The 13,795-nt window shown below is 41.3% G+C and overlaps 1 protein-coding gene across 1 annotated transcript in view; it reads left to right on the plus strand.

Annotated features, from left to right (window-relative positions):
• The window catches only part of ercc3 (excision repair cross-complementation group 3), a 64,465-nt gene extending 52,739 nt beyond the window's left edge, over window positions 1-11,726 (plus strand). The window contains exons 15-16 of the mRNA XM_071330947.1: window positions 2,578-2,724; window positions 11,257-11,726. Coding sequence (XP_071187048.1) covers window positions 2,578-2,724; window positions 11,257-11,397 — 288 coding nt within the window. The 3' untranslated portion in view covers window positions 11,398-11,726. The remainder of the gene's footprint in view (window positions 1-2,577; window positions 2,725-11,256) is intronic.
• Window positions 11,727-13,795: the final 2,069 nt, after the last annotated feature.

Below are 13,795 nucleotides of genomic sequence, written 5' to 3' on the forward strand. Positions count from 1 at the left end.
TATTAATCTGTCAGGTAGAGATATATTTATCCCTGTTATTAATCTGTCAGGTAGAGATATATTTATCCCCGTTATTAATCTGCCAGGTGGAGATAGAGATATATTTATCCCCGTTATTAATCTGTCAGGTAGAGATATATTTATCCCCGTTATTAATCTGTCAGGTAGAGATATATTTATCCCCGTTATTAATCTGTCAGGTAGAGATATATTTATCCCCGTTATAAATCTGTCAGATAGAGATATATTTATCCCCGTTATTAATCTGTCAGATAGAGATATATTTATCCCTGTTATTAATCTGTCAGGTAGAGATATATTTATCCCCGTTATTAATCTGTCAGGTGGAGATAGAGATATATTTATCCCCGTTATAAATCTGTCAGGTAGAGATATATTTATCCCCGTTATTAATCTGTCAGGTAGAGATATATTTATCCCCGTTATTAATCTGTCAGGTAGAGATATATTTATCCCCGTTATTAATCTGCCAGGTAGAGATATATTTATCCCCGTTATTAATCTGTCAGGTAGAGATAGAGATATATTTATCCCCGTTATAAATCTGTCAGATAGAGATATATTTATCCCCGTTATTAATCTGTCAGGTAGAGATATATTTATCCCCGTTATTAATCTGTCAGATAGAGATAGAGATATATTTATCCCCGTTATTAATCTGCCAGGTAGAGATATATTTATCCCCGTTATTAATCTGTCAGGTAGAGATATATTTATCCCCGTTATTAATCTGTCAGGTAGAGATAGAGATATATTTATCCCCGTTATTAATCTGTCAGGTAGAGATAGAGATATATTTTTCCCCGTTATTAATCTGTCAGGTAGAGATATATTTTTCCCCGTTATTAATCTGTCAGGTAGAGATATATTTTTCCCCGTTATTAATCTGTCAGGTAGAGATATATTTTTCCCCGTTATTAATCTGTCAGGTAGAGATATATTTATCCCCGTTATTAATCTGTCAGATAGAGATAGAGATATATTTTTCCCCGTTATTAATCTGTCAGGTAGAGATATATTTATCCCCGTTATTAATCTGTCAGGTAGAGATATATTTATCCCCGTTATTAATCTGCCAGGTAGAGATATATTTATCCCCGTTATTAATCTGTCAGATAGAGATATATTTATCCCCGTTATTAATCTGCCAGGTAGAGATATATTTATCCCCGTTATTAATCTGTCAGATAGAGATATATTTATCCCCGTTATTAATCTGTCAGATAGAGATATATTTATCCCCGTTATTAATCTGTCAGATAGAGATATATTTATCCCCGTTATTAATCTGTCAGATAGAGATAGAGATATATTTATCCCCGTTATTAATCTGTCAGGTAGAGATATATTTATCCCCGTTATTAATCTGTCAGGTAGAGATAGAGATATATTTATCCCCGTTATTAATCTGTCAGATAGAGATATATTTATCCCCGTTATTAATCTGCCAGGTAGAGATATATTTATCCCTGTTATTAATCTGTCAGGTAGAGATAGAGATATATTTATCCCCGTTATAAATCTGTCAGATAGAGATATATTTATCCCCGTTATTAATCTGCCAGGTAGAGATATATTTATCCCCGTTATTAATCTGTCAGATAGAGATAGAGATATATTTATCCCCGTTATTAATCTGTCAGGTAGAGATATATTTATCCCCGTTATTAATCTGTCAGGTAGAGATATATTTATCCCCGTTATTAATCTGTCAGGTAGAGATATATTTATCCCCGTTATTAATCTGTCAGGTAGAGATATATTTATCCCCGTTATTAATCTGTCAGGTAGAGATAGAGATATATTTATCCCCGTTATTAATCTGTCAGGTAGAGATATATTTATCCCCGTTATTAATCTGTCAGGTAGAGATAGAGATATATTTATCCCCGTTATTAATCTGTCAGGTAGAGATATATTTATCCCCGTTATAAATCTGCCAGGTAGAGATAGAGATATATTTATCCCCGTTATTAATCTGTCAGGTAGAGATATATTTATCCCCGTTATTAATCTGCCAGGTAGAGATATATTTATCCCCGTTATTAATCTGCCAGGTAGAGATATATTTATCCCCGTTATTAATCTGCCAGGTAGAGATATATTTATCCCCGTTATTAATCTGGCAGGTAGAGACCCCCCACACAACCCTGCTCTCTGTCCGGGTCACATGTAAGCGGCAGAGACTGAATGAGGTTCCGGAACAAAAAAGTATTTTTATTTTGACCTGATCACAGTCCTTCCCCCTCTCTCTCACTGTCCTTCCTTCCCCCCTCTCTCCTCCTCCTCCTCTCTCTCTCTGTCCTTCCTCCTCTCTCTCTCTGTCCTTCCCCCTCTCTCTCTCTCCTCCTCCTCCTCTCTCTCTCTGTCCTTCCCCCTCTCTCTCTCTCTGTCCTTCCCCCTCTCTCTGTCCTTCCCCCTCTCTCTGTCCTCCTCCTCTCTGTCCTCCTCCTCTCTGTCCTCCTCCTCCTCCGCTCTGTTCTCCTCCTCCTCTCTCTGTCCTTCCCCCTCTCTCTCTGTCCTCCTCCTCTCTCTCCTCCTCCTGCTCTCCTCCAGGTCATCACTAAAATGGCGGGGATGGAGGAGGATAATCTGATGTTCTCCTCCAGGGAGGAGCAGTATCAGCTGCTCCAGAAGGTTCTGGCTGCTACAGACCTCGACGCAGAGGAGGAGGTGGTCATCGGAGAGAATGGACGGCCAATGGTATACACACCTCTTATCAATCAATCAATCAATCAATGAAATGTGTTCTATATTCTAAACTCTCTCCTCTCTCCAGTTCTATATTCTAAACTCTCTCCTCTCTCCAGTTCTATATTCTAAACTCTCTCCTCTCTCCAGTTCTATATTCTAAACTCTCTCCTCTCTCCAGTTCTATATTCTAAACTCTCTCTCCCCCTCCAGTTCTATATTCTAAACTCTCTCTCTCCCTCCAATTCTATATTCTAAACTCTCTCTCCCCCTCCAGTTCTATATTCTAAACTCTCTCTCTATCTCTCCAGTTCTATATTCTAAACTCTCTCTCTATCTCTCCAGTTCTATATTCTAAACTCTCTCTCTCTCTCTCCAGTTCTACATTCTAAACTCCCTCCTCTCTTCAGTTCTATATTCTAAACTCTCTCCTCTCTCCAGTTCTATATTCTAAACTCTCTCTCTCTCTCTCTCTCCTCTCTCCAGTTTTATATTCTAAACTCTCTCTCTCTCTCTCCTCTCTCCAGTTCTATATTTTAAACTCTCTCTCTCCCTCCAGTTCTATATTCTAAACTCTCTCTCCCCCTCCAGTTCTATATTCTAAACTCTCTCTCTCTCTCCAGTTCTATATTCTAAACTCTCTCTCTCTCCCTCCAGTTCTATATTCTAAACTCTCTCTCCCCCTCTAGTTCTATTTTCTAAACTCTCTCTCTCTCTCCAGTTCTATATTCTAAACTCTCTCTCTCTCCCTCCAGTTCTATATTCTAAACTCTCTCTCCCCCTCTAGTTCTATTTTCTAAACTCTCTCCCCCCCTCCAGTTCTACATTCTAAACTCTCTCTCTCTCTCCCCCTCCAGTTCTATATTCTAAACTCTCTCTCTCCCTCCAGTTCTATATTCTAAACTCTTTCTCTCTCTCTTCAGTTCTATATTCTAAACTCTCTCTCTCTCCCTCCAGTTCTACATTCTAAACTCTCTCTCTCTCTCCTCTCTCCAGTTCTATATTCTAAACTCTCTCTCTCTCTCCAGTTCTATATTCTAAACTCTCTCTCTCTCTCTCCTCTCTCCAGTTCTACATTCTAAACTCTCTCTCTCTCTCTTCAGTTCTATATTCTAAACTCTCTCTCTCTCCCTCCAGTTCTATATTCTAAACTCTTTCTCTCTCTCCCTCTCCAGTTCTACATTCTAAACTCTCTCTCTCTCTCTCTCTTCAGTTCTATATTCTAAACTCTCTCTCTCCCCCTCCAGTTATATATTCTAAACTCTCTCTCTCTCTCCTCTCTCCAGTTCTACATTCTAAACTCTCTCTCCCTCTCCAGTTCTATATTCTAAACTCTCTCTCTCCTCTCTCCAGTTCTACATTCTAAACTCTCTCTCTCCTCTCTCCAGTTCTACATTCTAAACTCTCTCTCTCCTCTCTCCAGGTCTACATTCTTTTTTATTATTATTTTTTTTTTAAATTAAATAAATGTTATCCCCTTTTCTCCCCAATTTTCGTGGTATCCAATCGCTAGTAATTACTATCTTGTCCCATCGCTACAACTCCCGTACGGGCTCGGGAGAGACGAAGGTCGAAAGTCATGCGTCCTCCGAAGCACAACCCAACCAAGCCGCACTGCTTCTTAACACAGCGCGCCTCCAACCCGGAAGCCAGCCGCACCAATGTGTCGGAGGAAACACCGTGCACCCGCCCCCCTCGGTTAGCGCGCACTGCGCCCGGCCCGCCACAGGAGTCGCTGGAGCGCGATGAGACAAGGATATCCCTACCGGCCAAACCCTCCCGAACCCAGACTTTGGTGGCGCAGCATAGCACTGCGATACAGTGCTCTAGACCACTGCGCCGCCCGGGAGGCCCTCCAGGTCTACATTCTAAACTCTCTCTCTCTCTCCCCCTCCAGTTCTATATTCTAAACTCTCTCTCTCCCTCTCCAGTTCTATATTCTAAACTCTCTCTCTCCTCTCTCCAGTTCTACATTCTAAACTCTCTCTCTCTCTCCTCTCTCCAGTTCTATATTCTAAACTCTCTCTCTCCCTCCAATTCTATATTCTAAACTCTCTCTCTCCCTCCAATTCTATATTCTAAACTCTCTCTCCCCCTCCAGTTCTATATTCTAAACTCTCTCTCTCTCCAGTTCTATATTCTAAACTCTCTCTCCCTCTCCAGTTCTACATTCTAAACTCTCTCTCTCTCTCCTCTCTCCAGTTCTATATTCTAAACTCTCTCTCTCCCTCCAATTCTATATTCTAAACTCTCTCTCCCCCTCCAGTTCTATATTCTAAACTCTCTCTCTCTCCAGTTCTATATTCTAAACTCTCTCTCCCCCTCCAGTTCTACATTCTAAACTCTCTCTCTCTCTCCTCTCTCCAGTTCTATATTCTAAACTCTCTCTCTCTCCAGTTCTATATTCTAAACTCTCTCTCCCCCTCCAGTTCTATATTCTAAACTCTCTCTCTATCTCTCCAGTTCTATATTCGAAACTCTCTCTCTCTCTCTCCAGTTTTATATTCTAAACTCTCTCCTCTCTTCAGTTCTATATTCTAAACTCTCTCCTCTCTTCAGTTCTATATTATAAACTCTCTCCTCTCTCCAATTCTATATTATAAACTCTCTCCAGTTCTATATTCTAAACTCTCTCCAGTTCTATATTCTAAACTCTCTCTCTCTCTCTCTCTCTCCTCTCTCCAGTTTTATATTCTAAACTCTCTCTCTCTCTCTCCTCTCTCCAGTTTTATATTCTAAACTCTCTCTCTCTCTCTATCTCTCTCTCTCTCCTCTCTCCAGTTCTATATTCTAAACTCTCTCTCCCCCTCCAGTTCTATATTCTAAACTCTCTCTCCCCCTCTAGTTCTATATTCTAAACTCTCTCTCTCTCTCTCTCTCCTCTCTCCAGTTTTATATTCTAAACTCTCTCTCTCTCTCTCTCTCTCCTCTCTCCAGTTTTATATTCTAAACTCTCTCTCTCTCTCTATCTCTCTCTCTCTCCTCCCTCCAGTTCTATATTCTAAACTCTCTCTCCCCCTCTAGTTCTATTTTCTAAACTCTCTCTCTCCCTCCAGTTCTATATTCTAAACTCTCTCTCCCCCTCCAGTTCTATATTCTAAACTCTCTCTCTCTCTCTCCCCCTCCAATTCTATATTCTAAACTCTCTCTCCCCCTCCAGTTCTATATTCTAAACTCTCTCTCTCGCTCTCCCTCCAGTTCTACATTCTAAACTCTTTCTCTCTCTCCCTCCAGTTCTACATTCTAAACTCTCTCTCTCTCTCCCCCTCCAGTTCTATATTCTAAACTCTCTCTCTCCCTCCAGTTCTATATTCTAAACTCTTTCTCTCTCTCTTCAGTTCTATATTCTAAACTCTCTCTCTCTCCCTCCAGTTCTATATTCTAAACTCTCTCTCTCTCTTCAGTTCTATATTCTAAACTCTCTCTCTCTCTCCAGTTCTATATTCTAAACTCTCTCCTCTCTCCAGTTCTACATTCTAAACTCTCTCTCTCTCCAGTTCTATATTCTAAACTCTCTCTCCCCCTCCAGTTCTATATTCTAAACTCTCTCTCTATCTCTCCAGTTCTATATTCGAAACTCTCTCTCTCTCTCTCCAGTTTTATATTCTAAACTCTCTCCTCTCTTCAGTTCTATATTCTAAACTCTCTCCTCTCTTCAGTTCTATATTATAAACTCTCTCCTCTCTCCAATTCTATATTATAAACTCTCTCCAGTTCTATATTCTAAACTCTCTCCAGTTCTATATTCTAAACTCTCTCTCTCTCTCTCTCTCTCCTCTCTCCAGTTTTATATTCTAAACTCTCTCTCTCTCTCTCCTCTCTCCAGTTTTATATTCTAAACTCTCTCTCTCTCTCTATCTCTCTCTCTCTCCTCTCTCCAGTTCTATATTCTAAACTCTCTCTCCCCCTCCAGTTCTATATTCTAAACTCTCTCTCCCCCTCTAGTTCTATATTCTAAACTCTCTCTCTCTCTCTCCTCTCTCCAGTTTTATATTCTAAACTCTCTCTCTCTCTCTCTCTCTCCTCTCTCCAGTTTTATATTCTAAACTCTCTCTCTCTCTCTATCTCTCTCTCTCTCCTCCCTCCAGTTCTATATTCTAAACTCTCTCTCCCCCTCTAGTTCTATTTTCTAAACTCTCTCTCTCCCTCCAGTTCTATATTCTAAACTCTCTCTCCCCCTCCAGTTCTATATTCTAAACTCTCTCTCTCTCTCTCCCCCTCCAATTCTATATTCTAAACTCTCTCTCCCCCTCCAGTTCTATATTCTAAACTCTCTCTCTCGCTCTCCCTCCAGTTCTACATTCTAAACTCTTTCTCTCTCTCCCTCCAGTTCTACATTCTAAACTCTCTCTCTCTCTCCCCCTCCAGTTCTATATTCTAAACTCTCTCTCTCCCTCCAGTTCTATATTCTAAACTCTTTCTCTCTCTCTTCAGTTCTATATTCTAAACTCTCTCTCTCTCCCTCCAGTTCTATATTCTAAACTCTCTCTCTCTCTTCAGTTCTATATTCTAAACTCTCTCTCTCTCTCCAGTTCTATATTCTAAACTCTCTCCTCTCTCCAGTTCTACATTCTAAACTCTCTCTCTCTCTCTTCAGTTCTATATTCTAAACTCTCTCTCTCTCCAGTTCTATATTCTAAACTCTCTCTCTCTCTTCAGTTCTATATTCTAAACTCTCTCCTCTCTCCAATTCTATATTCTAAACTCTCTCTCCCCCTCTAGTTCTATATTCTAAACTCTCTCTCTATCTCTCTCTCTCTCCTCTCTCCAGTTCTATATTCTAAACTCTCTCTCTCTCTCTCTCTCCCTCCAGTTCTATATTCTAAACTCTCTCTCCCCCTCCAATTCTATATTCTAAACTCTCTCTCCCCCTCTAGTTCTATATTCTAAACTCTCTCTCTATCTCTCTCTCTCTCCTCTCTCCAGTTCTATATTCTAAACTCTCTCTCTCTCTCTCTCTCTCTCTCCCCCTCTAGTTCTATATTCTAAACTCTCTCTCTCCCCATCCAGTTATATATTCTAAACTCTCTCTCTCTCTCCTCTCTCCAGTTCTATATTCTAAACTCTCTCTCTCCTCTCTCCAGTTCTATATTCTAAACTCTCTCTCCCCCTCCAATTCTATATTCTAAACTCTCTCTCCCCCTCTAGTTCTATATTCTAAACTCTCTCTCTATCTCTCTCTCTCTCCTCTCTCCAGTTCTATATTCTAAACTCTCTCTCTCTCTCTCTCCCCCTCTAGTTCTATATTCTAAACTCTCTCTCTCCCCATCTAGTTCTATATTCTAACTCTCTCTCTCTCTCCTCTCTCCAGTTCTATATTCTAAACTCTCTCTCTCCTCTCTCCAGTTCTATATTCTAAACTCTCTCTCTCCCCATCCAGTTATATATTCTAAACTCTCTCTCTCTCTCCTCTCTCCAGTTCTATATTCTAAACTCTCTCTCCTCTCTCCAGTTCTACATTCTAAACTCTCTCTCCTCTCCAGTTCTTTATTCTAAACTCTCTCTCTCTCTCCTCTCTCCAGTTCTATATTCTAAACTCTCTCTCTCTCTCCTCTCTCCAGTTCTATATTCTAAACTCTCTCTCTCCCCATCCAGTTATATATTCTAAACTCTCTCTCTCTCTCCTCTCTCCAGTTCTATATTCTAAACTCTCTCTCCTCTCTCCAGTTCTACATTCTAAACTCTCTCTCCTCTCCAGTTCTATATTCTAAACTCTCTCTCTCTCTCCTCTCTCCAGTTCTATATTCTAAACTCTCTCTCTCTCTCTCCTCTCTCCAGGTCTACATTCTAAACTCTCTCTCTCTCTCCTCTCTCCAGTTCTATATTCTAAACTCTCTCTCTCCCTCTCCAGTTCTATATTCTAAACTCTCTCTCTCCTCTCTCCAGTTCTACATTCTAAACTCTCTCTCTCCTCTCTCCAGGTCTACATTCTAAACTCTCTCTCTCTCCTCTCTCCAGTTCTATAATCTAAACTCTCTCTCTCCTCTCTCCAGTTCTACATTCTAAACTCTCTCTCCCCCTCCAGTTCTATATTCTAAACTCTCTCTCTCCTCTCTCCAGTTCTACATTCTAAACTCTCTCTCTCCTCTCTCCAGTTCTATATTCTAAACTCTCTCTCTCTCTCCAGTTCTATATTCTAAACTCTCTCTCTCTCTCTCTCCAGTTCTACATTCTAAACTCTCTCTCTCTCTCCTCTCTCCAGTTCTACATTCTAAACTCTCTCTCTCTCTCCTCTCTCCAGTTCTATATTCTAAACTCTCTCTCTCTCTCTCTCTCCAGTTCTACATTCTAAACTCTTTCTCTCTCCAGTTCTATATTCTAAACTCTCTCTCTCTCTCTCTCTCTCTCCAGTTCTACATTCTAAACTCTCTCTCTCTCTCTCTCTCTCTCTCTCTCCAGTTCTACATTCTAAACTCTCTCTCTCTCTCTCACTCCAGTTCTACATTCTAAACTCTCTCTCTCTCTCTCCAGTTCTACATTCTAAACTCTCTCTCTCTCTCTCCAGTTCTACATTCTAAACTCTCTCTCTCTCCCTCCAGTTCTATATTCTAAACTCTCTCTCTCCCTCCAGTTCTATATTCTAAACTCTCTCTCTCTCCCTCCAGTTCTATATTCTAAACTCTCTCTCTCCTCTCTCCAGTTCTACATTCTAAACTCTCTCTCCCTCTCCAGTTTTATATTCTAAACTCTCTCTCTCTCTCCAGTTCTATATTCTAAACTCTCTCTCCCCCTCCAGTTCTATATTCTAAACTCTCTCTCTCTCCAGTTCTACATTCTAAACTCTCTCTCTCTCTACCCCTCCAGTTTTATATTCTAAACTCTCTCTCTCTCCCTCCAGTTTTATATTCTAAACTCTCTCTCTCCCTCCAGTTCTATATTCTAAACTCTCTCTCCCCCTCCAGTTCTATATTCTAAACTCTCTCTCTCTCTCCAGTTCTATATTCTAAACTCTATCTCTCCCTCCAGTTCTATATTCTAAACTCTCTCTCTCCCTCTCCAGTTCTATATTTTAAACTCTCTCTCTCCCTCCAGTTCTATATTCTAAACTCTCTCTCTCCCTCCAGTTCTATATTCTAAACTCTCTCTCTCCCTCCAGTTCTATATTCTAAACTCTCTCTCCCCCTCCAGTTCTATATTCTAAACTCTCTCTCTCTCTCTCCTCTCTCCAGGTCTACATTCTAAACTCTCTCTCTCTCTCCTCTCTCCAGTTCTATATTCTAAACTCTCTCTCTCCCTCTCCAGTTCTATATTCTAAACTCTCTCTCTCCTCTCTCCAGTTCTACATTCTAAACTCTCTCTCTCCTCTCTCCAGGTCTACATTCTAAACTCTTTCTCTCTCCTCTCTCCAGTTCTATAATCTAAACTCTCTCTCTCCTCTCTCCAGTTCTACATTCTAAACTCTCTCTCCCCCTCCAGTTCTATATTCTAAACTCTCTCTCTCCTCTCTCCAGTTCTACATTCTAAACTCTCTCTCTCCTCTCTCCAGTTCTATATTCTAAACTCTCTCTCTCTCTCCAGTTCTATATTCTAAACTCTCTCTCTCTCTCTCTCCAGTTCTACATTCTAAACTCTCTCTCTCTCTCCTCTCTCCAGTTCTACATTCTAAACTCTCTCTCTCTCTCCTCTCTCCAGTTCTATATTCTAAACTCTCTCTCTCTCTCTCTCTCCAGTTCTACATTCTAAACTCTTTCTCTCTCCAGTTCTATATTCTAAACTCTCTCTCTCTCTCTCTCTCCAGTTCTACATTCTAAACTCTCTCTCTCTCTCTCTCTCTCTCTCTCCAGTTCTACATTCTAAACTCTCTCTCTCTCTCTCACTCCAGTTCTACATTCTAAACTCTCTCTCTCTCTCTCCAGTTCTACATTCTAAACTCTCTCTCTCTCTCTCCAGTTCTACATTCTAAACTCTCTCTCTCTCCCTCCAGTTCTATATTCTAAACTCTCTCTCTCCCTCCAGTTCTATATTCTAAACTCTCTCTCTCTCCCTCCAGTTCTATATTCTAAACTCTCTCTCTCCTCTCTCCAGTTCTACATTCTAAACTCTCTCTCCCTCTCCAGTTTTATATTCTAAACTCTCTCTCTCTCTCCAGTTCTATATTCTAAACTCTCTCTCCCCCTCCAGTTCTATATTCTAACTCTCTCTCTCTCTCCAGTTCTACATTCTAAACTCTCTCTCTCTCTCCCCCTCCAGTTTTATATTCTAAACTCTCTCTCTCTCCCTCCAGTTTTATATTCTAAACTCTCTCTCTCCCTCCAGTTCTATATTCTAAACTCTCTCTCCCCCTCCAGTTCTATATTCTAAACTCTCTCTCTCTCTCCAGTTCTATATTCTAAACTCTATCTCTCCCTCCAGTTCTATATTCTAAACTCTCTCTCTCCCTCTCCAGTTCTATATTTTAAACTCTCTCTCTCCCTCCAGTTCTATATTCTAAACTCTCTCTCTCCCTCCAGTTCTATATTCTAAACTCTCTCTCCCCCTCCAGTTCTATATTCTAAACTCTCTCTCCCCCTCCAGTTCTATATTCTAAACTCTCTCTCTCTTCAGTTCCAGCGGAGGCCAGGTACCATGAGCTCCATGTCTGGGGCTGATGACTCCGTCTACATGGAGTATCGCTCTAGAGGCAGCAGGGCCCACCTGGGTAACAACATCCACCCGCTCTTCAAACGCTTCAGGAAAGGCACATAGGGCTCCAGTCTAATCTGCTGCACTAAATAGAGGGAATAAGGCGTTATTGTAGGATTGCTGCCAGGGTGTTTGTGAGGGATTCCCAGACCGAGGCCAGGCGAGAGGTAGCCGCTGTCGTCCCTGGGAGGACGTACTCGTTCCCTGTGTGTTTCAGAGATAACACAGTTCTGTATCACCATCTCAGTCAGTTCTAGGGGCTTTTAGTGATCCAGAGAGGGACACTAAATGTTTTATTGTTTCTCCTCCGTGTTTCATTCATCATGTGTTTTTTGTCATGACATAGTTTGTTTCCATGTAATGCGTCTAAATAAAACAGGATTTTTTGGGGATTTGTTTGTATATTTATTTTGTTGTTGTTCGCAGAATCAGTTTCTCTACCAAGTGTGATCTAAACGCTGTCACGCCCCTACCCTCCCTCTCCCCTCCCTCTACCCTGCAGCAGGCGCAGACTACATCCTCAGGACACCCAGTTAAAAACCTGGATCCTACCATGAATCCAAAACTAGATTGCAAAAAAATTATTCCAACCAGATCCGTGTTTAGTTAAACTAATTGCTTTATTAGGATCCCCGTGAGCTGTCACCCATAGCAACATGTGCTCTTCCTCGGGTCAAACCGGGATGTCATGACAACCCCAGAGGATTTGGGGAAAGTTCAAAGAGTTTTATCGACTCTAATCCTGTTTGAATCCCAGATTAAACTGGACAGATCCCCTCTGCCGAAGCTGCTTTTTGAACGTTTATTAGCCCATGTGCACAGAGATACAACAGGTGGACAACAGTAGAGTTGAATTGAGAGCTCTCCCCCCCTCAACAATAAGATAGAATATAAAACAGCAAAATAACTAGGTTGTTAAAGACAACAAGAATGTAAATATATACAGACCAGAACCTTATTCACTGTCCAGGGGTTCTGGAGTGGTTGTATATACAGGTCAGTACCAGAACCTTATTCAATGTCCAGGGGTTCTGGAGTGGTTGTATATACAGACCAGAACCTTATTCAATGTCCAGGGGTTCTGGAGTGGTTGTATATACAGGTCAGAACCAGAACCGTATTCAATGTCCAGCGGTTCTGGAGTGGTTGTATATACAGGTCAGTACCAGAACCTTATTCAATGTCCAGGGGTTCTGGAGTGGTTGTATATACAGGTCAGTACCAGAACCTTATTCAATGTCCAGGGGTTCTGGAGTGGTTGTATATACAGACCAGAACCTTATTCAATGTCCAGGGGTTCTGGAGTGGTTGTATATACAGGTCAGAACCAGAACCGTATTCAATGTCCAGCGGTTCTGGAGTGGTTGTATATACAGGTCAGAACCAGAACCTTATTCAATGTCCAGGGGTACTGGAGTGGTTGTATATACAGGTCAGTACCAGTACCTTATTCAATGTCCAGGGGTTCTGGAGTGGTTGTATATACAGGTCAGAACCTTATTCAATGTCCAGGGGTTCTGGAGTGGTTGTATATACAGGTCAGTACCTTATTCAATGTCCAGGGGTTCTGGAGTGGTTGTATATACAGGTCAGAACCAGAACCTTATTCAATGTCCAGCGGTTCTGGAGTGGTTGTATATACAGGTCAGTACCAGAACCTTATTCAGTGTCCAGGGGTACTGGAGTGGTTGTATATACAGGTCAGAACCAGAACCTTATTCAATGTCCAGGGGTTCTGGAGTGGTTGTATATACAGGTCAGAACCAGAACCTTATTCAATGTCCAGGGGTTCTGGAGTGGTTGTATATACAGGTTAGTACCTTATTCAATGTCCAGGGGTTCTGGAGTGGTTGTATATACAGGTCAGTACCTTATTCAATGTCCAGGGGTACTGGAGTGGTTGTATATACAGGTCAGAACCAGAACCTTATTCAATGTCCATTGGTTCTGGAGTGGTTGTATATACAGGTCAGTACCAGAACCTTATTCAATGTCCAGGGGTTCTGGAGTGGTTGTATATACAGGTCAGTACCTTATTCAATGTCCAGAGGTACTGGAGTGGTTGTATATACAGGTCAGTACCTTATTCAATGTCCAGGGGTTCTGGAGGGGTTGTATATACAGACCAGAACCTTATTCAATGTCCAGGGGTACTGGAGTGGTTGTATATACAGGTCAGTACCAGAACATTATTCAATGTCCAGGGGTTCTGGAGTGGTTGTATATACAGGTCAGTACCAGAACCTTATTCAATGTCCAGGGGTTCTGGAGTGGTTGTATATACAGGTCAGTACCTTATTCAATGTCCAGGGGTTCTGGAGTGGTTGTATATACAGGTCAGAACCTTATTCAATGTCCAGGGGTTCTGGAGTGGTTGTATATACAGACCAGAACCTTATTCAATGTCCAGGGGTTCTGGAGTGGTTGTATATACAGGTCAGTACCTTATTCAATGTCCAGG

The sequence above is a fragment of the Salvelinus alpinus genome, chromosome 10, assembly GCF_045679555.1.
Source record: "Salvelinus alpinus chromosome 10, SLU_Salpinus.1, whole genome shotgun sequence".
Lineage (NCBI taxonomy): Eukaryota > Metazoa > Chordata > Actinopteri > Salmoniformes > Salmonidae > Salvelinus > Salvelinus alpinus.